Consider the following 27,681-nt stretch of genomic DNA (forward strand, 5'->3'; position numbering starts at 1 on the left):
TCACCATCTCCTGGAGCTTGCTCAAACTCATGTCCATTGCATCGGTGATGCCATCCAACCACCACATCCTCTGTCACCCTGTTCTCCTCCTTCTTTTAATCTTTCCCAGAATCAGGGCCTTTTCCAATGAGTTGGCTGTTCACATCAGGTGGCCAAAGTATTGGGGCTTCGGCTTCAGCTTCAGCATCAGTCCTTCCAATGAATATTCAAGTTTGATTTCCTTTAGGACTAACTCATTTGATCTCCTGCAGTCCAAGGGCCTCTCAAGAGTCTTCTCCAACACCACAGTTCAAAAGCTTCAATTCTTTGGCCTTCAACCTTGTTTATATATTATTATGTAAGTTACAGGGGTACAACATAGTGATTCACAATTTTTAAAAGTTAAACTCCACTTATAGTTATCATTAAATATTAACTATATTCCCTGTGTCATACAATGTATCCTTATAGCTTACTTATTTATGCATAATAGCTCCTTCCTCTTAATCCCCTACTCCTATCTTGTCCCCACCCTCCCCTCTGGTTAGTACCCACTGGTTAGTTCTGTGTATCTGTGAGTCTGTTTCCTTTTTGTTATATTCATCAATTCATATTATTTTTTAGATTCCACATATAAGGGATATCACATAGTAGTGGACAGCCATTTTTGTTCACCTTGTGTCTTAAAGAAGCGTAAGACATCACTAACTGGGGAATCAGAAAGCTGTAGTGAACCTGAAGCCACTGCTTACTAGATAATGGTTTTGATTGATTCACTGAAATCATCTCAGCTTCAGGTTTGTCACTGGGTGGACGTCAACGTATTGATAGTCTCTGATGAGATCATTTTATGGACACGTGGAAAGAAGCCATAGCTGCCCTCTTGCAGAAAGTTCACCAAGTTTTCTGCTGCCCTGCCTTAGCTTTGCCTAGGAGGTTCGTGCTGTTTCTACTAAGGTAGACAACTTATAGAAAGCAGACTCTGCTTTCTCCTCCTTCCCGCTCTCTTCGCTGCTCCCTGTCCTCAACAGAACCCCTTTCCTATATCAGGTGGTGGTGGGTAGGGAGGGGCGGCTGAGACTCCAAATGCTCTCAGAACTTTGCTACTTACCTGGATGTCCTCCTTACTGCCCTCTTCCCAGCCCTCCACCTACGATTTCTACCTGCCTACATCCTGCTCAACTTTTGGTCCCAGCTCAGAGGCCATTCTCTTCTTCCTGTTTTCTGACCCCTCTCAGCTGGATGCAATATTTTCCCATCTTATAACCCCAGGAACTTCCTAGCTTTCATTGCAATAACTATAATCTGGTAATTCCTTAACACAGACACATGTGAGTACTTATTCTCCTACTATATTTTATATTCCCAGAGGCAGGGGGCTTGCTTATTAAGCACATGCAACAAATTAGTAGTTTTTGGCATCCTTCATGTTATAATGGGGACAGAACTTGGTATTTAAATATTTGTTGAGATGAAAGAAAGCAAATTGAGGACATGCATCCATATGTTAGTGCTGAAAATCACAATAGGACACGGCTGAAAGGACATGGCTGCCCATAATAAGTAGAAAAATAAAAGAGTCTGTGATCCCCAGCCAGATGGTTTTCTACTATTGTGAATTTTTTGTTTTCCTTTGATAAAGTATTTCCCCCCATCATGTTAATACAATGACCCTAGTACAGGGACAGTCCAAACAGAAGCCAGGGCTCAATCCTCCATCTGTACTCAGAAGTCACTGGGTTTTGTAGAATTTTACAGTCATAGCAAGGGCTGCAAATATTAAGTAGGGCCAGTGACCCCTCTGTTTAGGTTACGCAGAGCTGTCACTGAGCCACATCCTCTCTGGGAGATAGTCCATGCACCCCAGATAAAGTTTCAAGAGGCCCTTGAGCCAGAAAAGTTGTTTGGCAAAGTGCCTGGGTTGTTTGCCTTGCACTCTCTGGATTGGTGGGCTCCTTTCTCCAGGGTCAGAACTGTTCCAAAAGCAAATCTGGTATCAGGAAATGCTTGTGGTTATCTCTCTACTCTTGAGTAAGTCACTGCCCTTCTCTGGACCTCAGTTTCCTCTAGAAGGAGAGGATTGAAACAGCTCTTAAAAGTCCCTCCCTCCAGGCTCTATTTGGAGCTGCAGGCTGAATTCCCAGGGCCCTGGGGCCTTCTCTTCCCTGCTTCTAAAGGTCTATCAGACTCAGAGTTTCCCATGGGTCTCAGCTGGAGCATGCTTACCTGTCCTCTGAAATAATGAGGGTCTACAGGTGAGGATTGTTTATCTGCCATCATAAACTTAGGTATCCTTAAGCCTGGAAGTTACAAGAAGGGAGGCTGTTTATCATAGACCTTCATTAGGTCTCTCCCTGATCCAAAAGATCTCTGGTTGGTTTCACTTGAAAGTCTCATGCTACAGGTCTCCCTGGAGACCTCGGGGATAACAAAGAAGGAATGAGGCTGCTATGTCTAGAAGCGTTGATGCTCAAGGCTTGACTCTTCATCAGTAATTACTTCTAGAGCACATGGTATAGACCACAAACAAGTTCTTAAGTATGAAGCAATCTCTGTGTTGAAACTCCTTCTCACCATTCTCTAGTTCAACGAATCCCAACTTTTTTGACACCAGGGACTGGTTTTGTGGAAGATAATTTTTCCACAGACTGGGGGTGGGAGACGGTTTCAGGATGATTCAAGTGCATTACATTTACAGTGCACTTTGTTTCTATTATTATTACATCATCTCCACCTCAGATCATCAGGCAATAAGATCCCAGAGGTTGGGGACCCCTGCTCTAGTTGGTTTATTTAATGTATGGATATAATGCCTTGTTAGAACACTAGTATGTCAGGACTGGAAGAGAACGTAGAGCTCAGCTAGTTCAAACCCCTAGTTTACCAGGTGGATAATTGAGCGCTACAGGAGTCAGCCATATACCACTTTTTGGTGGAGTCAGAAATAGGGGTCAGGACCTCTAACGCAGAGGTCACCGAGATAGTGCATTCCAGATCATATGGTTACTCATAGAAGAAGCCCTCTCCCAGACCCTCACTCTTTATGTATTTAGTCTTATTCTCATCAAATTCGAATGACAGCAGCTTAATGAGTTTCTACCTGATTTTAAAACAGTAAATAAAACCCAATCTACATAAAGAAGACATAAGAATTGCAAAGGCTTTATAGTCTGGGGGCTTTCAATGCAGGGCAAGCAACATTACAAAACTCAAAATCCCCAAGAAACTTGATGTTCATAACACTGTCCTTGGATCACCAAGAAGGATTAGTATATTTTACCTGAGAAACCAAGGATTTGAATAAAGCACTTTGAAAAGCATTACACACAAACACCCCAATTTTTTAAAAAACCATAGGTAAAACTTCAGCTACCTGGAAAACTCAGATCATCAAAACAACAAAGCAGCTGAGATGTTCAAGAAAGAGATATTTCAACTCTGTGCAGATTGGAACACTCTACAGCAATAAGGCTGGTGTGAGTTTGGCTAGTATCTGCAGAGAAGAGAAAAACATAGCAAAGCCATGATCTCATCTTCTGTTTACACTTCAGTTCCCTAAGTTAGTGATTAATTGTCCTCGTGTTTTGTTGCCAGGGCAAATTATTTTCCTTTAAAGCTCCCACTTATTTTAAATAAATAAATCATTAGTTTCAAAACAGAAGTGTCAAATGTCAAGATACTTTTGACATACTAAGCTAATGAACAAAACAATGAATTCATTAGAAGCTACTAGAGATAGGCAGCCTTTGAGAACTTTCCTTTAAAGACTGAAAGGCAGCAGACATCATTCTTGGTCAGATTTTTCTCATGCATCTTGGCTAAAACATCAATCTGGAGGATGCAGACAAAAATGCTTCTTTAAAAGGATCAAGATAGGTATAAATGATAGAGTGGTAGGTAAGCAAAGTATGGTAGTCATATAAATATACCAGCCAACTACAACACTGTTTCCCAAACCAAGCACACAAAATCTGCTTTAGACAACCAGTTTAGACTCTCTCCTTGGGTCTCTGAATCTACCCAGGGCCCCTGGCTCTTGCAAAATAGGGAATTCTTTAGCAAATAGGCAATTTTTGCAGCTGAGTCTTTAAAAAATGCAACTATTTTGGGGTGATTCCAATAGTTTTCTGTATTAGTAAGACTACCTATTACATACAGTTCTGATTACGTGACTTCCCTTTTTTGTTGTTTAGTCGCTCAGCTGTGCCTGACTCTTTTGCAACCCCATGGACTGTAACCCACTAGGCTCCTCTGTCCATGGGATTTCAAGTCACTTGGTATGTGATTCAAGGTCAATAATAATCTAGTTTCAACCTATCCCTCCAAATATATCTTTTCCTACAATCCCCACAGAATTTCAGGATTCTCATTGTTCTCAGAATAGGTCTTGCAGTTTTAGTTCTGGATGACAAATATTTATTGGATAACTGCTATATTCTAGGTCCTATTCCATGCACTGAAGATATAACTGTAAAGAAAAGAATCTGAAAAAGAATATGTGTGTGTGTGTGTAACTGAATCACTTTACACCTGAAACTAACACATTGTAAAAAAACCATACTTCAATTTAAAAAAATAATAATAAAAAGCATATTTGCATTTTTAAAAATTCCAATTCTGATATAGATAATGTATCATTTTAAAAATAAAACTCAAATATACCAATAAAAAATAATTAATTAACTAAAAGTCTCACCTTCCCTTAGCTTATATTCCAGCAGGTATCCTTTGTCTCCTTCTGAGTACATTCTTCACAAGACACTTGTCACACTGTATGATAGCTCTGTTTTCTGCCATCTGAACACTGCTTCTTCATGGGCATGTGCGTGCTCAGTCGCTTAGTTGTGTCCGACTTTTTGCGACCCCGTGAACTGTAGCCTGCCAGGCTCCTCTGTCCATGGCATTTTCCAAACAAAGAATACTGGAGTGGGTTGCCATTTCCCACTCCAGGGGATCCTCCTGACCCAGGGATCGAACCCAAGTGTCCTGTGTCTCCTGCTTTGCCAGTTGGGTTCTTTACTACTGAGAGGCCTGGGAAGCCCTTCCGCATGCGCAGCTCAATGGCTTACTCATCTCCCATCGTCCCCATCCCACGCTTTGCTCTGTGGTTGGCACACACTGAATTCTCCATGAATGACTTACATTGTGTATGAAGTTTCTTTTCCTGGAAATGTAAGTTCCTGTTGTATCTAGAATCCATCTGTGAAATCTAACTCTGCTGTTCTATTAAATATGAAAATTTATTTTAACATTGAATTTTTTTTTTTTAACAAATAAGCCATTTTGTTGCCAACAGGACTAACGTGAAGCTACTTTCTAATGGATCTAAACAAAATGAATGAAACAGGGACTGGACAGACACATTGGCTTAGGGACCTAAACAAAATGAATGAAACAGGGACTGGACAGACACATTGGCTGAAGGACCTAAACAAAATGAATGAAACAGGGACTGGACAGACACATTGGCTTAAGGACCTAAACAAAATGAATGAAACGGGAAGAGGACAGACACATTGGCTTAACCTGTAAGGTCTCTTTCCCCAAATTCCAAAATTCCTAAGCCTCTTTTTTGGGCTTCCCAGGCTGCCTGGTCCACTTGTGGGAAGCTCCTCTGTCTTTTCTCCTTGAGACTAGCAGAGAAGCTAATTTGGGAAGCTGCACATCTTATTCCCTTTCTTCTTGACCCTAAAGGTAGAAACTGAAGACCAGGTGTTGGCAACCTTCTGTGGCAGGGAGACCACAGACACAGAACAAACCCCTGGCCAGGAAGTGGTCCTCTCCCCCGGCTCCTTTATGTCCATCACTTTCCGGTCAGATTTCTCCGATGAAGAGCGATTCACAGGATTTGATGCCCACTACATGGCTGTGGGTAAGTTGGAGACGTGGGTGACTCATCCCCACGTCTCCCTTTCTCTCTCAAAATAAAAGTGCCTTGTGCTCTCTTCTTTAATGAACACCTACTACATAAATTCTACCGTTAATGTCTTACTGCATTTGGTCTATCGCACATCTGTCCATCTTTCTATCCTCTATCCATCAATTCATCTTTTTTGACACATTTCAAAATAAATTGCAGACATCAATACTCTTCTTCCTAAATACTTTAGCATGCATATTGTTTATCTAGGGTTCAACAGCTATTCACATTTTTTCTTTTCATGTAAAATCTATATATTCAATGAAATGCATAAATCTTAAGTACAATTGTTAAGCTTTGAAAAAGTTATATTTGTAACTAAATCCCTAACAAGATGTTGAGCTTTACCCTTAACCCCCAAAGTTCCTTTATGCTCCTTTCCAATTACACCACACTCCTAACTCCTTAGAGGTAACCACAACAGTCCTGATTTTTTCCACCACCATAGATTAGTTTTGCCTCTTGCAAAACCTCACATAAATGAACACATACAGATTATATTTTGGAGATGAGAAATAGTTTACTCAGCATAAAGTCTTTGATATTTATTTATGTTGTTCCAATTCATTAGTAACTGTTTCTTTTCCTGGCAGAGTAATTTTCCATTATATAAATATACTACAATCTATTTATCCATTCTCCTATTGACAGACACCTGGGTTCTATCCATTTTTTAGCTCTCATTAATAAAATTTCCACAAACCTTTTTGTACAAGCCATTTTGTAAACATATGTTTTCATATGTTTCACTTCTGTGGGATATATATTAATATCTAGGAACAAAATTGCTTAATCATAGTGTAGCTGTATGTTTAGTTCTATAAGAAATTGTCAGACTTTTTCCACGGTGTTTGCACCATTTTGTATCCCTCCACCAATGTATGAGAGTTCTGGCTGCCCTATATCCTCACCAACATTTGATGTCATCAATTAAAAAAAAAAAAATTTAACCATTCCAGAGGACATGTAGTGGTACTTCATTGTGGTTTTAATTTCCATTTTTCTGGCACCTAGTGATGCTGAATATCTTTTCATGTGTAAGCTTCTTGGCCATTTCTATGTCTTTTGAGAAGAAATGTGTGTTCAAATTGGGTTGAGAACACACATCTCTTTATCTTTATATTTCCAATGCCTAAGATAGGGCTTGACCCACCTTAGAGACTTAGAAAGAGAGAAGCAACATGGACAAGAGGTTAAAAACCCAGATTTTAGAGACAGCCCACCTTGATTTGAAAGAGGACTCCACTTACTATCTGTGTGATGTGGAGTAAGTTCTTTAATGGCTCCAAGTCTCAGTCGCTTCATCTATAAAAAGGGGATCATAACTGTCCTGCTTGCTGTCATCACAACTGTCAGAGAACAGCGGCACCACCAGGAGTCAGGTTGCCCAGGTCTGACCAGGCTGTCTGTGACCTTGGGCAGGTTTCCTCATTTGTCACTGGAGGCTTAGGGGAGGCATCCATGAGAGAATGCAGGTATCTCCCAACACAGTGAGTGGCCCCAGCGAGTGCCCTGTGAATGTTGGCTGTTCTCCTCACCATTGTGCTTGAATGGGTTGTGAGAGGCTCTACCTGCCCTGCAGACGTGGACGAGTGCACGGAGCGGGAGGACGAGGAGCTGTCCTGTGACCACTACTGCCACAACTACATCGGCGGCTACTACTGCTCCTGTCGCTTCGGATACATCCTCCACACAGACAACAGGACGTGCCGAGGTGGGGCCCATCACCGACGCTGTGCATCACTGTGAGCAGTCATACTTCCCAGTAAGATGAGGGGAGGCTCAGAGGAAGGACCGGCAGGCAGTAGGAACAATTAAAAATGAAACCAGATCACAAGGATAAAGATGCTCAAATGCCCACCAGCCTGGAAGTCAGGTTCAGATTCTCAGAGAACTGCATTTGAGAAGCCCTGGCCTCTGGACCATCTTTCTTCCTGGGGAGCAGGGCTTTCTGCTCTTTAGTCCCTATTTCCTCTCCTCCTGTAAGTAACAGGCCGAGTCAAGGGAAAACCCAGGTTTCCCAGTCCTGAACCCTGAACTAGATTTTACCCATCAGCTCCTTTTTTTCTGCTCTTCCCTGGCCTCTCACTTTTATACTGTGATAGAGAGAACCCCAGTGAAAGTGAGAGAAGGGGAGAGAGGCAAAGATAAGACAGCAAGAAAACATCCCTTTCCTTCTTGCTCCCTATGCTTTCCCCTCTCATCCACATGCCTTCTCTGCCATAGTATCCAGGCTGAGGAGGGGAGGGAGAAATAGGAGGACTCAGACATTTCCACGAGGAGCTCCTGTCTAGCAGGTAATAGCCACATAGGCAAATGATAAAATGTAGTAAAAGTGTTGTAAACGAAGTGTGGGTGTGGCACCATCAGACCTGAGTCTGCACCAAGTGAGCAAGCACTTCCCAAAGATGAAGGAAAAAGGACAAGGAAAAGGAGGGCACGACAGGCAGAGAGCACAGCTTCTGCAAACGTTCAGAAGCGTGACAGGATTCGGAATGTTTGGGGAATTGCCAGTAGATCCATATGACTGCGGGGTAAGGGTGTGGGTCCTAGAAAGACCTCTTGGAAGCTGAGTGAGGGAGCTTTGGGGGAGGGCATGCTAGAAACAGGATTTCTTTTCCTTCCTCCTTCAAAATCTTCTACTTCCAAATAAAACCCATCAGTATAAAGCAGGCACATACAGGAGTTTTCATGAAGAGGGTTGTACTTTCCATGGTTTTCATTCAGTAGGTATTGAGTATCCACCATGTGCTGAGCACAGAGGGGCTAAGACTGAGCAATGTTTCTGAATCCTGTTTTTCATTTTTGCTTCTGCCCCCCTCCCAAGAGCCTTTTTAAACATTCTCTTCCTAATTGTCTCACCCAGGAAATTTAATACCACAAATACCCTGTATATATGTTTATGTACTATATGTCTGCCTATGTGTTATGCATAAAAAGAGTAACAACTTCCCCTCTCTAAGAACCAATTTTGGCCCCTCTGGGAGCAATGTCATCCCCATGAAAATGATTGGGGTAGAATATTAAAGCACAAGGATTCAGAGACCACTCTAAATCTTCTTCTGTAGCTGGTAACTGAGAGACTTTAGGGTTAGCTATGCCCCCTTTCTGGGCCACAGTTTTCTCATTTACAAACAACCAGAAAAAACTGACATGCCAGATCCAAGGACAATGGTTCAGTGGCATATAACAGGGCCTTTGCAGGGTTAAGCCATGGCCAGGATCCAAGACACTGGTTGCTGGGTTGCAGCTGGGATGGGGAACAGAGTGGACTCCCTGAGCTCAGGGAACTCAGTAATTTTGTGGGGGCAGGAAAATCCACTGAGAAATACATTTCACAATGGCAAGCAGTGGTCAGTAGCATGAAGAGAAACAAAGTAAGGCCAGGGGCCAGAGAGCAAGGGTATGTGTGATGCTCTTGTGTTAATGAGGGATCAAGGATGGCTTAGAGCAGAGATATCATGGAGTCTTGAGAGCAGCACAAAAGAGGAGAAGATGCTCCCCCTGACCACACATCTCAAAACCTTTCATCTGAGACCCGTCATGCCCCACACCAAGATCGGAGAATTGGACAAAAAGGCATATCGCACTCACTGCCTTTGAGTCTTAACCCTGCAGATTACTTGGTTGTGTGACCTTGAGTAAATCTCTTCCCCTTACTGAACTTCAGTTTCCCCATCTGTAAAATGGGAATAGTGACTCCTTCCCCCACTTGCCTCTCAGAACCACTGCGAAAATTGTACCATAGCAGATAAGAAGGGGGAGGCTGTGGCCATGAGCATGGTGTAGACTTTGCTCCCATGTGTTTCCCGCAGTGGAGTGCAGTGACAACCTCTTCACCCAGCGGACCGGCGTGATCACCAGCCCTGACTTCCCCAACCCTTACCCCAAGAGCTCTGAATGCCTCTACACCATTGAGCTAGAGGAGGGTTTCATGATCAGCCTGCAGTTTGAGGACATTTTCGACATTGAGGACCATCCTGAGGTGTCCTGCCCCTATGACTACATCAAGGTAAGACAACAGTGGCCATAGGCCCCGGAGATGCTGACAAATCTTGGCTAAATTGGGAAAATTGACATTCTCTACCTTCTTCCAGGATAGGGGGCCAAGCAGGTGGTTTCCTAAAAAGTAATTATTTAAAATAACATCTACCACCTTAATTGGACCCAGTCTAGGGAACTTCCCTGATCCCAAACCAGCCCTTTGCCCCACCTGTAAAATCCCTTCTGCCAGGTAACATAACATCATCATGAAGTGACACCAGGCTGAAGATCATGGGGACCATCTTAGAACTCTGTCTGTGTGTGTTAGTCACTTAGTCTTGTCTGACTCTGGTGGACTGTAGTCCACCAGGCTCCTCTATCCATGGAATTTTTCCAGGCAAGATTACTGGAGTGGGTTTCCTCCTCCAGGAGATCTTTTCAACCCAGGGACGGAACCCGGGTCTTTCACATTGCAGGCAGACTCTTTACCATCTGAGCCACAAGGAAGGCCCAGAACTCTGTCTACCATACATTATATCCCAGGAGCTATGTTATGAGCTTATCCTTAGGCAGGTAACCTCTAGGGTATTCACTGTCCTCCCCCCTCACCACAGTAAGGGTGACAAGATGAAGATGCACCCAGGATTATAGAAGTCATCAAATGAGAGTTAAGATGTACTGGTCCTCAGAGGAGGAAGGAGAAAGAGTTAAAGCAGAGGCAGGACCCAGGCCTGGGGGCTGGAAATCTGGACAAGTCCAGAGTGCCTCTTCCTTCTCTCCATCTCCGCTGCCTCTACCTGAGTTGAAACCCTGCACTCTCTGGTCAGCTGCAAAGCTACCTGGAGGGTTTTCTGCCATCCACTCTTGCTGTGCATGATACGTTCTTTTTTAGCATCCAGGGTAAATTTTATAAAAGCCAGGTTATATCAAGATTGTACTTGGAATAAACATGAATTCCTCAACACAGTATGGCCCGTGGCTGCCGTCCCATCCTCAAGCCAAAGCATTCGCTCTCTTCCAGCCTCACTGGCTTCCTTCCTGCTCTTGATTCTTACCAGGCTCTTTCCTACTTTTGGCCTCAACCTTTATATACATTGCTTTCCCTGCCTGGAAACTATCCTCCCCTCCTCTCCAAATGACAAGCTCCTACTCATCCTACATGTTTCAAATCCAACATTACCTCTATGAAGAGGCCTTTTCTAACTACCTATTTAAAGTTATTATATGTTATACTGAAGCTTCCCTGGTCGTACAGTGGTAAAGAATCCACCTACAATTCAGGAGACAGGGGTTTGATCCCTGGGTAGGGAAAATCCCCTAGAGAAGGAAATGGCAAGTATTCTTGCCTGGAAAATTCCATGGACAGAGGAGCCTGATGGGCGGCAGTGCATGGGGTCAAAAAAGAGTTGAACATGACTTAGCAACTAAACAACATCTATTATATTAATGATGAATTACATAGACTACATAGATTTTACTACTTAAATTATAAACAGAGCATACTTTTATGTTATATATGTATATGCATATCATCCTGATTATTTTTGTGATACTTACCACAGCTGGTAATTTTTTTTTTTTAATCTATTAGTCTGCCCTGACTAGACTGCAGAGTCCTTGCGAGCAGGGGCCTTTTCTGTCCTGTGCATCTGGACAGGGCTCTGCCCCTCTCTGAACCATAATATGTTTATCTTTGAGACAAGGATACTCAACCTGCCTTGTCCACTTCCAAGGTCATTGTAATTTGTGAATGGGAGAGTGGAGATGGAACCCTTTGGTGAATGGTAATGCCCACTAAGAATGTGAGTGAACACTATGGACTCACATGGAAGCTTCCAGAAAACCCAGGGTGCAGAGTAGCGATGATCCCAGAAGCAGTCACTGCCACTCAGGTGTGACCCTGCTTTTTTCCTATCTCACCCCTGACAGATTAAAGCCGGTCCAAAAGTTCTGGGGCCCTTCTGTGGAGAGAAAGCCCCAGAACCCATCAATACCCAGAGCCACAGCGTACAGATCCTATTCCGCAGCGACAACTCGGGGGAGAACCGGGGCTGGAGGCTGTCGTACAGGGCAACAGGTAACACAGCCTCTCCCCTCCTGGGTCAACCTGCCGTCCATGCTCAGCCCTCAGGGCGTAGCAGCCAGGGAGTGTGAAGGGGTGCTGGCCTGGGGCTCCTCCAGGAATGTGGCAGGACTCCCAACCCTGCCACTGAGCAGCTTGGGACCGAGACAGATTCTCTCTGCTGACTACTTCTCATCTATAAATGGAGTAAAGGTTAGCAATGATGGTGGTTTTGGATAAGACATTTTCAAAACTGGCTGCACTTCAGAATCATGTGGGGGGATTTTTAAAAACAAAAAGCATATATGCATTAGTATATGATACTTGTTTTTCTCTTTCTGACTTACTTCACTCTGTATGACAGATTTTAGGTCCATCCACATCTCACAAATGACCAAATTTTGTTCTTTTTTATGGCTGAGTAATATTCCATTGTATGTATGTATCACATCTCATTTCTCCATTCATCTGTCAATGCATATTTAGGGTGTTTCCATGTCCTGCTATTATAAATAGTGCTGCAGTGAACACTGGGGCACACATGTCATTTTGAATTATGGTTTACTCAGAGTATATGCCCCAGGGAAAATGGTACAGATGAACATATTTCCAGGGCAGGAATAGAGAAGCTGACATAAGAGGATAGACCTGCAGACACGGGGTGGGGGAAAGGGGAGGGTGGAACAAATTGGGAGATTAGGATTGACATATATGTACTACCATATCTAAAATAGATAGTTCATGGGAACCTGCTATAAAGCACAGAAAGCTCAACTTGGTGCTATGTGGTGACCTAGATAGATAGGATGGGGGAGAGGGGTGGAGGTAGGTCCAAAAGGGAGGGGATAAATGTATACATATAGCTGATTCACTTTGTTGTACAACAGGAATCAATACAACATTGTAAAGCAATTAGGCTCCAATAAAATAAATAATTTTTTTTAAACTATAATTAAAAAAAAAAACAAGTCAGGACATGGAAGCAACCTAGATGTCCATCAGCAGATGAATGGATAAGAAAGTTGTGGTACATATATATACACAATGATATATTACTCAGCCATTAAAAAGAATACATTTGAATCAGTTCCAATGAGGTGGATGAAACTGGAGCCTATTATACAGAGTGAAGTAAGCCAGAAAGAAAAACACCAATACAGTATACTAACGCATATATATGGAATTTAGAAAGATGGTAATGATAACCCTGTATGCAAGACAGCAAAAGAGACACAGATGTATTGAACTGTCTTTTATACTCTGTGGGAGAGGGCGAGGGTGGGATGATGTGGGAGAATGGCACTGAAACATGTAAATTATCATAAGTGAAATGAATTGCCAGTCCAGGTTCAATGTATGAGACAGAGTGCTCAGGGCTGGTGCACTGGGATGACCCAGAGGGATGGAATGGGGAGGGAAGAGGGAGGGGGGTTCAGGATGGGGAACACATGTACACCCATGGCTGATTCATGTCAATGTATGGCAAAACCAATACAATATTGTAAAGTAAATTAGTAAATAAATTAATTAAAAAAATTTTTTAAAACCTATAATTAAAAAAAAAAAAAACAAGTTTCTAGAACTTCACACTGTGATTGACTAGGCCTGGAGAGGATCCTTCCAGCCCCAGGCCTTCCAAAGTCTGGGGCAGAAATTTGGGTGTTAGCCTGTAGCACAAAATGTTTCATCATGGTGGTTTGCCTCCTTGTGACAAAGAGTGACAAAGCCCATAGGCCTCATCGCCCAATACCTTGAAGCACCCGGTCCTGGTCCAAACCCTGCTGGAGTTACTTGACCCAAGGGACCTGCAGTAACCGGAGGAAGAGGGGCAGTGCAAGGACCACAGCTGGGTGTGACTAATACAGTGCAAAGACGCTATATCCTGGCCTTGGCTCATCACCAGCTTCAGTGCCTGCTTGTGGGGAGAGGCAGGAAGAGGATATTAACGAGGGAGAGTTTATCCAGGAAATACGTCAGGCATAGGAATTCTATCCAATTTAGCCTTTTGAAGTGCAAATCACAGTCTCTCTAGCACTGTGAAGAATGATCTTGGGAAGAAAGAGTGGGGTCATCATGAGTGGCCCAAAAGAGCCAACTACTCCCACTGAGTAAAAATTTCAAGGGTGTAAATTTCAGCTGAATATGAAAATTCTGTTCCTGTCATCGGAGGAGTCTAGTATGAAAGGTACACAGTGGTAGGTATTGAGCTCCTTGTCCCTGAAGGTATGTCCCACAGGTCTACTGTGGAAGATGGAAAGGGAACATAAACAAGAGTTATACTCAGACACTTAATACCTTTTCCTACCCTGAGTTTTGATGAGATCATCTGGCAAACCACCTCATTTTACAGATGAGGAAATAAAGGTCCACGTTGGAAAGTGACCTGCTCAAGCGTCCAAAGTAAGCCTTCTTCAGGGCCTGGTAGGTCTAGACCCCCATACCCTGGGGGTGTGGGTTTCACTTTTTTTTTCCACCTCCATCAGGCCTTCAATTCTAGGGGATGGCTTCTCATGACCACACTTTCCTTTGTTTTCTCACCTACTCCTTTCATTGCTCCCCACCAGGGAATGAGTGCCCCAAGATGCAGCCTCCTGTCCATGGGAAAATCGAACCCTTGCAAACCACGTATTCATTCAAAGACCAGGTGCTCATCAGCTGTAACACAGGCTACAAAGTGCTGAAGGTACAGGGTTCTGCCAGAGGAGGGGTGGGTCTCCAGGCCGGAGAAATTCCCCAGAGCCTCCCAGGGCAGAAGGGCTTCCAGAGCTTGTCCTAGTCCACCACGGTATTTCCGAGCTTTCCCACAATGCACCAAAAATTCCAGCCTTCTGAAAATTCAAAGCGTGTGTCCCAGACTCTCCCTTCTGAAAGTGGCACAAAAGTCAGAGCAAAATATCCATTCAGCCCGACAGTCAGTAAAAACAGCCTTAACAAAGTTCATCAGGCTTACCGGGTAGCCCTGGGACAGAAGCTTAGCTTTTAAAGGTGGGCAGGTAAGCATTGCTCATTCTCTGAAACAGTGGTTCTCCTAGGAATCCTCTGGTTAGCTTAACAAATCCACCTCCCAGGCCCCACCTGAGATCAATTAAAACAGAATCTCTGGGGCTGGACCCATAAGCATTTTGTCTGTTAAGTTGCCCAGGTGAGTCCAGTGTAAGCCAAGCTAGTGGACTGCTGTTCTCATGGAATGATAATCCAAGTGGGGTCCCCCCCCACACCAGCACATCACTAGTTAGAAATGCAAGGTCTTGGTCCCCAGGCCAGAGCCGCTGATTCAGAAACTCTGGGAGGGGGCCCTGGGACACTGATGCTCACTGAGTGAGGTTTGAGAGCCACAGCTCTGAAGAAGGAGTCACCGGTATAGGTGTCCCTTCGCAGGCAGCTGCCCAGCCCCCAAGCAACACCCCCCTCCACCCCATCCCGGCAGTAGGTGTCTCTCCAGAGTAGGAACGGGGGCCATGAACTCAGGGTCTGTCTTCCCCTTGACTTCAAGCCCCGGGAGGCCCCTGCTGGGAAAGCCCAGCGGAAAACAGCCAGCTCTGGAGAGTAAGCTGGTTACACTGGGAAACAGCCACCAACCCACCCCCTCCTCCTTTCCTCACCTTCTTCGTGTTTCTTCCTAGGATAACGTGGAGATGGACACATTCCAGATGGAGTGTCTGAAGGACGGCACGTGGAGCAACAGGATTCCCACCTGTAAAAGTAAGAAAACACTACTGGCTGCTGATAAGGGTCATGAGCCCCCCAGCACTGGGGGGATGTGAGCAGAGCCCACACAGGGTCAGGGGAGCCTGGCAAGCGCACCCTGAGAGGGATGGGGCAGGAATTTTACAGACACAGTGCGGTTCTATGAAAAGCTCTCAAATGTTCCTTTCAGCAATAAGGTGTTAGGATTTCAAAAGACACTGCTCGTGAGTCCCAGTTTGCTTTCTAAATACTAATTTTACCTCTGCCTGCAGGCAGGTTGCCGAAGTTGCTAGAGGAATAGCTTGTCTCCACGTTTGAAACTAACTCTGGCATTTGCTAATATAGGACACTATTTTGGTGCTGGTGACCTTGACAGTCTTTATGTGGCGATCAGCCATGTCCACTGTCTCCTGGGATGGCTGTGAAGGGAGGATGGTGAGGTCAGCACAAGGGACCTTCACGAAGCAGGGACTCAGCTCTGCACAGGTTTTGGAACCCAGAGTTCTTGCCTTGGCTCTGCTCCTAACCCATGCTGTGATCATGGACAAGATCCTTCACCTCAGCTATAAAAAGATTTGGACTAGCCTTAATATTCCAGAATATATCCCAGTGGTTCTGAAATAATGCGATCCACATAAATCCTCCAGTAAGTTTTGTAAAAATACAAATTGACAGCCATCACACCCTCTCCCGCTACCCAGGTGATTTCAATTCAGGACTTATAAGGACCACAGTTTTAGAGGACATCTGTGGTGACAATGATGGGAGGAGGCATAGTGACAGAAAATGAAAGAGAAGAAGGGAAGGAGGGGAGGAGGATTTATTTTTGAATGGAGAGGTGAGACGTCAAGAACTAGAGTGGGTCCTCACCCAGCCCCAGCCCCATTTTATGACCCTATATAAACTTTGAAGTGCTATCCCCTTCCCTTGTCCTAAACGACTCGGGTCCAGTAAGCAGGTGGATGCACTCTCAAGGGGACACTCTCAGGGGGCTCCCTTGAGGCAAATCCCAGGCTTAATTTTGGAGCTTATTTTAAATTTTCTTATTAATGTGACATTGTGGCTGGAGTCAGAGCCCAGTGTAAGAAAGAGGGGCATTTTATGACTCCAACAAAAAGTTTCAACAGATGTTTACTGGCTGCCTATGCAGAAGTCGGAAAAGACAAGGTCCAGACGTTAAAGAACTCAAATGCCAGCAGACACTTGGCCACCGCCTCCAGCAGGTGGCTCCTGTGTGGTGCTGCGACTGAGGCCTTTGTGAAGCACTCTGCAGGACAAGGCAAGCGAGCATTCTGAAGGAGACGGAGGACGAGGGGTAGAAAGGACAGGATGTTGCTTTGGAGACAAGTTCTAGATTCCAATCCAGACTCCACCAGTTCAGCATCCCTGAACCACTGGCTCGTCCTCATTTGGCCTCAGTTTCTGGCATTGTTGATCGTGCTGAGGACTAACTGAGATTCGGGTTCAATCCCTGGGTCGGGAAGTTCCCCTGGAGGAGGAAATGGCAACCCACTCCAGTATTCTTGCCTGGATGATCCCATGGACAAGAGGAGCCTGGCAGGCAACAGTCCATGGGGTCGAAAGGTGTCGGACATGACTGAGCAACTGAGCGCGACAACTGAGTTAATGTACACATCATACCTAAGGTGCACCAGGAGTAAGTAAAAACTCAATAAAAGCTTGTTCATCTCCCCCATCCAACCACCTTTGTAAGAAGAGGTTTTGGTCTCTCTTTCACGCTTTTAGAAATTTTGGTAATAATTTTTTTCCCTAATGAGACACACTTTTTATTGTAACAGAAGTGTTGATAGAGTAGGGCAACTCATGTGTTTGATGGTACTTTTATGTGACATATTAATATACAAAAGTATCAGGAAAAGAGGAATTTTTTCCTTCCTAATATGGTCTGGTTCTCCCACCAGGACTAGTAGACTCCGCTCTCAGACACACCGGCATCTCTGCTTGTTCACTGAGTTGGTATTTATTGAGCACTTTTGTTCCAGGCATGTGCCGGGCCCTAGGAGAGATGCAAAGGCAAAAAAGACTGAGAAGTTGAGAGTCCCCAGGGAAAGGGGTTGCGAGCAGACAGGAAGTGTAGGTGTGCAGGGAAGAAACTTGCAGGGGAACAGGAAGTGGGAATTATGGGTTGTGGTCCTGGCCCTGCCTCCACCTGCTGCGGTGACCCCAAACAAGTCTTGCTCTGCTCCGATGCCATCTGTCAAATGAGGGTTTGGAACAGATGAATGCAAAGCTTGCTTAGGGAGCAGAATGTTAGCCTTGCCGCAAGCCAAGCCAGGACTTATGACTGTGCGAATTCTCAGAATGGTACACAGCCCACAGTCCCAAGCTGTCCTTCACACTGACTGTACCTGCACTGTGCATTCTTAATTCTGGTGGAGCGATTTCTGTATTTCCTGCATAAACCGTTTCTGCTTTGCTTGCTAATTTTTCTTTCTCTTCTTTCTCTCCCTTCTCTCTGCTTCCTTTCTCTGCACCTCCTAACCCCTCTTTGATCTTCATCATGGTGGCAGAAACGGAAAAGGATGTGGAAAGCGAACCTGAGTCAGAGCAAGTGGCAGAGTGAATGCTGGGACCCCACACTGTGCAGACATCCAGGAATGGAACACTCACAAGACCCCGGGTCCCAGGGCTTCTCCATCCCTCCCCATCCTGCCAACACTCCATTTCCCATTTCAGTGTGGATTAGAATGGATGCTGAACAAGGCAACACAGGCCCAAGCAGTTGAAACTGCCTCGTGTATGAGAGCAACTCTCCTTTTGAGGGTTCACCCATCATTTAAACATTATGCTGGAAAATAATGGGGGATTTCTTTTTTAGCACTTCTGTGTGGACTATACTCTTCTCAAAGGAAAAATGGCTTTGATTCTAGAGACACTTGATTTAATTTATATTCAAATGCTTAGGAGGACCAGGTGAAAGTGAGCCCTGATTTCTATTCCACACTTCAAGGTTAAATGGGCCGGAGTCACTTTGTGACTTTAATATTTGTACCTGTTGCTACTTTCTTAACAACCCTGAGGAGGTGAAGTTAACAATAACTCATATAGTGTGGGTTTTTAGGAAACCTAGATCTAGTCTCATGCCCAAAAGTTTCTCTTCCACCTGTACCTAAAATCCCATCATCAGAAGACCTTTCCTCTGGGGCTTACAAAGTTTGCATTTCTGAAAATTTCCTAATTAAAGTTTTTCAAAAGATAGGCATCAGACTTGAAAACAGCAATGTTCAGCTTTGGAGTCATGGGACATCACTGGGTTATAAATAATGATGAAGAAGGGGCTACAGAGGTTGGGAATCTCTGCTTCAGCCTGAAAATCTGGGTAGTCATATCAGAGAACCCCTGCATTACACCGTGACTGCTTATTAGTTTATTCACTGATTGAATGGCCTCTTGATGAGGGCAGAATCCTGCAAAGTTGGCCAAAGAAAGATTCAGAGACTGAAGTGCCATCCTAGGTCAAGGGTGCCCCTGAGAGAAGAGTTGGGCAATCACTAAAAATAATCATCAGTTGAATCAATATTTTTAACAGCACAAAGATAACAGGTCTTGCACTCAGTGTGATAGAGGGGATCATCATGTAGGCAGAAGATAGGATATGAACCCAAATAATTACAATACCAGGAGACAAAAGATACATGCATTAGAGAGCGAAGAATAAAGGGCCATGCAAAGAAAAATGAGGAAGCAGCTGTATCCAATTAAAAGAATGAGAAAACTCTTTCAAGAAGCAGCAATGTTTGATCAAGGCCAAAGGGTGGGCAGAGCATGAACCACAGGGTTTCCCTGTATGGGAAGCAGCCGCACAGGGAAGGGGTCCTTGACGCTGGAGCACAAGGCACCACTGGAGGGATGAAGGTGGGGCTGGGGTCAGGGTGGGGTGGGCTGGGCATTCCTGGATCTTGAGGGCCAGGTGAACCAATGGTGGGTGGTTGCCTAGTATGGCCTTCAGTTCAGTTCAGTTCAGTTCAATTCAGTCATTCAGTCATGTCCGACTCTTTGCGACCCCATGAATTGCAGCATGCCAGGCCTCCCTGCCCATCACAAACTCCCAGAGTTTACTCAAACTCATGCCCATCGAGTCAGTGATGCCATCCAGCCATCTCATCCTCTGTCGTCCTCTTCTCCTCCTGCCCCCAATCCCTCCCAGCATCAGGGTCTTTTCCAATGAGTCAACTCTTCGCATGAGGTGGCCAAAGTATTGGAGTTTCAGCTTCAGCATCAGTCCTCCCAATGAACACCCAGGACTGATCTCCTGTAGGATGGACTGGTTGGATCTCCTTGCAATCCAAGGGACTCTCAAGAGTCTTCTCCAACACCACAGTTCAAAAGCATCAATTTTTCAGTGCTCAGCTTTCTTCACAGCTTTCTCCCATCCATACATCATCACTGGAAAAACCATAGCCTTGACCAGATGGACCTTTGTTGGCAAAGTAATGTCTCTACTTTTTAATATGCTATCTAGGTTGGTCATCATTTCCCTTCCAAGGAGTAAGCGTCTTTTAGTTTCATGGCTGCGGTCACCATCTGCAGTGATTTTGGAGCACCCAAAAATAAAGTCTGTCACTATTTCCACTGTCTCCCCATCTATTTCCCATGAGGCGATGGGAAAAGATGCCATGATCTTAGTTTTCTGAATGTTAAGCTTTAAGCCAACTTTTTCACTCTCCTCTTTCACTTTCATCAAGAGGCTTTTCAGTTCCTCTTCACTCTCTGCCATAAGGGTGGTGTCATCTGCATATCTGAGGTTATTGATATTTCTCCTGGCAATCTTGATTCCAGCTTCTGCTTCTTCCAGCCCAGCGTTTCTCATGATGTACTCTGCATAGAAGTTAAATAAGCAGGGTGACAACATACAGCCTTGACATATTCCTTTTCCTATTTGGAACCAGTCTGTTGTTCCATGTCCAATTCTAACTGTTGTTTTCTGACCTGCATACAGGTTTCTCAAGAGGCAAGTCAGGTGGTCTGGTCTTCCTATCTCTTTCAGAATTTTCCGCAGTTTATTGTGATCCACACAGTCGAAGGTTTTGGCATAGTCAATAAAGCAGAAATAGATATTTTTCTGGAACACTCTTGCTTTTTTGATGATCCAGCGGATATTGGCAATTTGATCTCTGGTTCCTCTGCCTTTTCTAAAACCAGCTTGAACATCTGGAAGTTCTCGGTTCATGTATTGCTAAAGCCTGGCTTGGAGAATTTTGAGCATTACTTTACTAGCATGTGAGATGAGTGCAATTGTGTGGTCGTTTGAGCATTCTTTGGGATTGCCTTTCTTAGGGATTGGAATGAAAACTGACCTTTTCCAGTCCTGTGGCCACTGCTGAGTTTTCCAAATTTGCTGGCATGTTGAGTGCAGCACTTTCACAGCATCATCTTTCAGGATTTGAAATAGCTCAACTGGAATTCCATCATATCCACTAGCTTTGTTCATAGTGATGCTTCCTAAGGCCCACTTAACTTCACATTCCAGGATGTCTGGCTCTAGGTGAGTGATCACACCATAGGATGCCCCTAGACTGTGTCAAAGCATCTTCAGGATAGCAGATCAAGAAAGACATGTCTGAAGGAAAATAAATGGCAGCAGAGTGAGAGTGAAGACAGGGTGTGGGTAGCAGAGCCCAATCCAGAGACTAACGAGAAAGGGAGGCCAAGGGAATGGAGGAAGGAAGAGTATTTTGATCCCAGAGTGTGGAAATGACCAGGTGCACTTTAGAGAAGATGTCAAGACCATTCCTCAAGCAAATAAGATAGACTGAGGAGACAGGGCCTGATCTAGCATCTTGGATTGTGTAAGGAAGAGCTCAAAGGGTCTGGCTAAGGGAAGTTGTCTCCAGGTCCCATGGAGATATGGTAATTTGAGAAGGTGCCCCTCTTCCCCACTAACTATATACAAGCTGAAGTGATCCTCTGTTTTCCAACTATTTGTCACACCCTCTGTGTGGCTTTAAGAGCAGCTTCATCAGTGGGCCAAGTGACTTCTCTGGAGTGAAGTGAAAGCAGGCCCTCAGTCTAGACAGTCTCCGCTAGTGCTGGACACATACAGGCTCTCAGGGGCTTCAAAACCTAGCCCTGTCTAAGACCAGCCCTGAAATTGCTCCACCTAATAGTAGATACCCAGGAACGATCTCCTTTAGGATGGTCTGGTTGGATCTCCTTGCAGTCCAAGGGACTCTCAAGAGTCTTCTCCAACACCACAGTTCAAAAGCATCAATTTTTCGGCACTCAGCTTTCTTCACAGTCCAACTCTCACATCCATACATGACCACTGGAAATACCATAGCCTTGACCAGATGGACCTTTGTTGGCAAAGTAATGTCTCTGCTTTTTAATATGCTATCAAGGTTGGTCATGACTTTCCTTCCAAGGAGTAAGCATCTTTTAATTTCATGGCAGCAGTCACCATCTGCAGTGATTGGAAGGACTGATGCTGAAGCTGAAACTCCAATACTTTCGCCACCTCATGTGAAGAGTTGACTTATTGGAAAAGACCCTGATGCTGGGAGGGATTGGGGGCAGGAGGAGAAGGGGATGACAGAGGATGAGATGGCTGGATGGCATCACTGACTCGATGGGCATGAGTTTGAGTAAACTCTGGGAGTTTGTGATGGACAGGGAGACCTGGCATGCTGCGATTCATGGGGTTGCAAAGAATCGGACATGACTGAGTGACTGAACTGAACTGAACTGAATACTAGATACTAGGTCTTGAGGATAATTTGGCAAAATAAGCTGCTAGACATAAGTTAAGGGAGACAAGGCTCATACAAAGATCCAGACACTAATCAGTGATATTTCCTAAAAAAAAGGAAGAAAAAGCTGCTTTGAGACTCATCAGGAAAATACATGTAAAATTGTTTACAGTTTTAGATTGTAAATATTACTGCTTCTTGCTGTCGTAGTGCTGAACCTTACATACTTCCCCCGCCCCAGAGTAGAAGGGTGTCTACTTTTGGGCGATCAAAACAGATGGGAGTGATTCATCCAAGGGGATTGGAGGCCAGGAAACACCACTAACCAGTTCTCTGGGTGTGTTTACCTTTCTTGTGGATAGGAAGTACCTACCTGCATTTACTCCCATCCTTCATCCCTCTCCTCCATGGTGGAGGCTCTTTAGATCACCTATGTTTTAAGCTAGATAACACTCTATTCAATAAAAAAGATAAATTTGGAATTCTAAAGTTAAAAATCACAATTTCTGAGTAGCATCTCATCGGTAAATCGCCCCTGTTTCTATTTTCCAAGGTGAGCAGGTAAAATTCAGGAGGAAGGAAACTGGCTTTAGAATGTGATCCTCTGACAACAGACAGCTAATGTCCAGTCTTACCCAGAATATTGATTATAGGCCATTTTCACTAGAAAACACATTCTATTAACTGTCAGTCTGGTTTACTTAAAAAAAGCACTGAGTTTAAGATCAGGTCTAGTTCTCTGACTAATTCACTGTGTGATCTTAGACCAGTTAAGTCTCTTCTCTGGCTCATCTGTAAGTAAAGTTGATGTTCTAGATTGCCTAACTTCAGCTTCCATTCCCCCTGGGAAGTTCTGAGCCCCCCTGGGATTCTTCAGTTCGGACAAAGGCTGTTTGACCTAAGATTATGATTTCCTTAGAAATGAGCATCACTCCCTAAGAAGGCCCTTGCAGAGATATTGACAAATTGGCTCCTCAGCCCCCGTCCTGGCTCCTGGCAGACTCGTGCTGGCAACTCCCAAGACTTGCCTGGACTGGCAAGCTCTCCTAAGACCACCTCTGAGGAGCAGGTATCTTTGCCCTTCAGCCAGCCCCCAGGAGCAGCCACCCACAACCAGAGAAAATATGCAGGTGAAGATGAAAGTTTGGTTTACCCGAACCGCCCCCATCCTACCATCTGTGCCTGTGGGGAGCCAGCAGGGTGGGGCTGTGCTCCGTGCAGGAGCTGAGTTTTTGTTTGTTTTTGTTTTTTCTTAAATGCCAAGCTTCAAAGTGAACACAGTAACTGCTCTTACTCAGCATGTGGTTGGGGCTGGAAGAAGTGGAGGTTCTTTAGTTTATATGAGCCAGAATTTTCTCACTGAGCCATGGGTTTCATACTTGGACAAAAGAGGATAAGAGGATTGCACAATAGAACTGGAAGTCAAGGAGAGGGCCCTGGCAGGGAAAAGTCTAGGATCTGCTTGAATCTCAGCAGACCAGCCCCTGCCCTGGAATTGACACCAGACCAGGTGAGCTGACCGCCCAGCAGGACTATCACAGATGGGAGAGATCCCCAAATGCAAGGCTCTAACATTGCTCTCTGGAGCTGTGTGCAATGGACAACCTGCACATCGTATGAGACAGACCCACCCAGTGGCCCCAAGAAGAAGGGGCAAGGCCAACTGAGGGGTCTGCTCTCTTCCCTCTCAGTTGCGGACTGTGGCACCCCGGCAGAGCTGGAAAACGGAGTGGTCACCTTCTCCACCAGGAACAACCTCACCACATACAAGTCTGAGATCAGATATTCCTGCCAGAGGCCCTACTACAAGATGCTACACAATATCACAGGTGAGCCTTGCATGCTTACCCAGCCCACTCGCTCCTCACACTTTGCGCTCAGAGTTAGGCTGGGGGCTAATACAGCCAGTCCGCTGGCTGAGAGGAACTAGGAGGAGAAACCCTTGGAGGTGTGTCTTCCCTCTCCCTGCCTCAGGCCTGCAGCCCGAGAGTTAAGCTTCATGACACCTCAGCAGCATGACATACTGCTGGGACCTATATGACATACCCACACAGACACACTCACAGCACCCCGCAGAGAAGGAACCCTCAAAAAGATGTGAAGGCCAATCAGTTCTGCCTGCACCACAGACGAGCACCAAGAAAATGCTCTGAATTTCCCAGAGCCTCCCAGTCCTCGCTTTTGAAGAGGAATAGTGGCAGAGCTCACAGAGCTAGTGGAAGCCTCATGAGATGGTTGGCACAAATGTGGTTTATGAAAGGGTTTATTAAGTGGGGAAGCAGGGGCAGGGCAAGTGCGCCACCCAGAGCTGTGTGACTAATGATGAGAAGTGCCCTCCAGAGTCTAGGCGGGGCCCCCACAGGCAGGGGTCAGATTGCTCAGAGGCTCAGACACCACACTGAAGAGCATGCCATTTATTTTGGAGGCCAATGGGGAGCTATTGTGATTTTGAGCAGAGACAGGACGAGATCAGATTCCCATTTTAGAAAGATGCTTCAAGCTGCAGACCAGACTGGCTCAGAGAGAACAGCATCAGAAAGACTCTTTGGAAGATTTGCAGTGATTCACAGTGGAGGAGTTAAGAGCTCAGATCTATTTTCCATGTGCTATGAATCAACCATGTTCTCCTTTTTCTTCACCCTTTTTTCCCTCACCCAGGTGTATATACCTGTTCTGCCCAAGGAGTCTGGATGAATGAAGTCCTGGGGAGAAGCCAGCCCACCTGCCTGCCAGGTACCTCACTCTTAAGTTCTCTTCCTCAAGGTCCCATGCAAGGCACTGGGTCCACGGGTGCTCTGGCTGTTAATGGAGTAAGGGGTAGGGGGCATGATACTTTGATTGCTTTTGAAGATGGTCAAAGGCCAGAAAAGTCTAGCCTCACATCTTGTGGAACAAACCAGCCTCTATGTTCAACCTGTTCTATCACAACAGGACACTTCCTGCCTCCTCTCTCTGCCATTCTGCTCACTTCCTGCCAGGCTTCTCACCTCACACAGTTGGGATTTGTATCGGCTGTGTAGCAGGAAAAGTGAGAAAGTGGGCACCTGCTCCTCAAGCACTCACTCTGTGGTAGAGGAGGTGGAAATCAGACAAGCACCAAATAACCACAGGACAGAGCAACAAGTTCTTCCAAAGAGCAGTATGCTCAAGTCTCGGTGACTGCTGTCTCCCCTGAGCTTACTTACTGACCCTACTTTAAAATGAGCGAAGAGTTTTGTGGTAACAGGAAGTGTCCCTGTGCATATAGATTGGGGGGATATTTTATGGATATTTGCATTGGTACTAAACGTATGAATGATTTACATCGTAATCATGATGTATGCACATATTCAAACTGACTTAGAATATTATAGCCCTAAATGCACACTCTAGGGTTAAATAAATAACCCACCAAAAGTTAAATATTCACAACACAGAAATTTATACTTCAAAAAGAAATAAGAATAGTGATTCAATCAATAGTGATTGAAAGATATAATCATTCAAGAGAAGCAGTGTTGATTTCATCATTTGCTGCAATAGCAGTAGCTTTGCCATATGGTTCAGGGTTGCATGGCATTCATATTTTTACTGAATTAGAGTGTTGGGTAAACTGAGATAGTGTATTATTTGAATGGTGCACTTTAGTAACCTTCAATACTCATCTAGTAGACTTCTAGATTTAGGCATTAAAATGGGAAGGCTATGGAGCCATCTACCATTATCCTTGAGACCTGAAGAAAGTTTTAGCATTTGGGCATCAGTTTTGGTCATCACAGCTGCTATAAGATCTCAAAGAAAGAAGACATGCGGTTGTCTGGGAGCAGAGAAATGAGGATGGGTCAGGAAGACTTCACTTAAGAGTGCTTTCAATCTAAGCAAGAATTCAAAGAATTTGTGAGGATCTGGAAGAAGGGAAAGGTCAACCCATCCACACTCTGCTGGCCCCCATCATCTCAGTTAGGCTTAGCCAGGAGCACACCTAAGGGCCACAGCTGGGGAAGCCTTGGAGAAGATGGGGAATGGTAGAGCTGTGGCAAACTGGAGATCAGATCCCCCTTTGCTAATGCTATGTGGGCCAAAGAAAATGGCAGTGTAGGTGGGTTCCATCCTGGGTAGTCCTGTTGTGATGTCTAGAGGGGGATGAGGCACTGTGCTGGGAGTCAAGGGCCCAGCTCCTAGTCTTGGTGTTGCCTTTTCCTGATCTCCATCTTTGGTAAGTCATCTGACCTCTTTGGGGCTAGGATTTCATACCTCAGAAGTGGGGGAGCAGAATCAGGTGATCCATGACATTCTATGACTCTTGATGGTCATCATCCTCTAGATTCATACAAAGCATTTTGGATATAATGAGTCTTGAAATTCTGGTAAAATCTAGTCTTGAGCAGAACATGGTGTATCATTGGACCAGGCCAGAGAATTCTAAATTCTCTTCTAAAACACTGAGATTGAATGCAGAGGCAAGTCAGAATAGAGAAAGCCATTTCATCTGGCATCATAATATCCACCTTTCCAAGGAAACTATTAAGTAAATATTATTTTCCCCTTATTTTACACTGAGAGAACTAAGGATCAAGAAGGTATAACGATTTGACCAAGGTTACCTACAAAAAGTTAGAGGCAAAACTGGAAGGCGGACTCAAGACTTTTGATGTCCACACAAGCAATGCTGAGCCATTCTTGACTCTGCCATCCTCAGGAGCCCAGGATTCCAGAATATCACAATTTTGTTTTTAGGGCCCTCCCTCAGTATCTCCAGTCTTCTAGAGCCCAAACCTGATTTCAGCACAGCTGAAGCTCTAGTATTTCAAGTCAAGTCTTCTGTCCCAGGAAAGACTGGATGGAGAATGATAGCAGATAAAAAGAATGGCCCCATTTCAATGAGCACTCTCAAAGGCTTGTGGCATCATTCAACCTCTTGAAAGGACAAGAGCATATAAAGAAGAAAAACAGACTTTAGTGGAAAAAATGAAACTAGAATCCAAAGAAACAGGCTCCACTCCTGGCTCTGTCACTAATGACTTTAAATATGCCTCTTGCATTCCCTGAACCTCAATTTCGCCATCAGTAAATTAACCATTCTCCAAGTTTCCCCAGCTTGGAGACATTCTGTGACCTGGGGCATGCCACTGGCACCTTGGTTGGCAAAAGGCACTGTTCAGTGCTGGCTTTGTTCTGACCATGGATTTAGCCACAGGCATATCCCTCATCAGATGCGGGTCTTTCGGCACTCAGCTGCTGCTCAGGGCTAGTCACAGACTGGCCTTGAGAAGTCACACCGTATGCTGCTGCTTATAATTAGGAGTCTGGCCTTCAACTCTGAAATGTTCGGCCACAGCCAATTAGCAAAACCCGTCTCA

At 44.8% G+C, this 27,681-nt stretch overlaps 1 protein-coding gene across 4 annotated transcripts in view; it reads left to right on the forward strand.

Moving 5' to 3' along the window:
• MASP1 (MBL associated serine protease 1) overlaps positions 1–27,681 on the forward strand; it is a 69,924-nt gene that overhangs the window by 22,729 nt on the left and 19,514 nt on the right. For 3 of the 4 annotated variants that reach the window (XM_020870070.2, XM_020870072.2, XM_020870071.2), the window contains exons 3-10: positions 5,674–5,851; positions 7,482–7,613; positions 9,715–9,911; positions 11,813–11,960; positions 14,510–14,628; positions 15,569–15,647; positions 24,034–24,171; positions 25,001–25,075. In XM_020870070.2, coding sequence (XP_020725729.2) covers positions 5,674–5,851; positions 7,482–7,613; positions 9,715–9,911; positions 11,813–11,960; positions 14,510–14,628; positions 15,569–15,647; positions 24,034–24,171; positions 25,001–25,075 — 1,066 coding nt within the window. Of the gene's footprint in view, positions 1–5,673; positions 5,852–7,481; positions 7,614–9,714; positions 9,912–11,812; positions 11,961–14,509; positions 14,629–15,568; positions 15,648–18,163; positions 18,871–24,033; positions 24,172–25,000; positions 25,076–27,681 lie in introns of those variants that run through there. The other variant, XM_020870074.2, reaches the window with a different exon arrangement.

The sequence above is a fragment of the Odocoileus virginianus genome, chromosome 4 (genome assembly GCF_023699985.2).
Source record: "Odocoileus virginianus isolate 20LAN1187 ecotype Illinois chromosome 4, Ovbor_1.2, whole genome shotgun sequence".
Classification (NCBI taxonomy): Eukaryota; Metazoa; Chordata; class Mammalia; order Artiodactyla; family Cervidae; genus Odocoileus; species Odocoileus virginianus.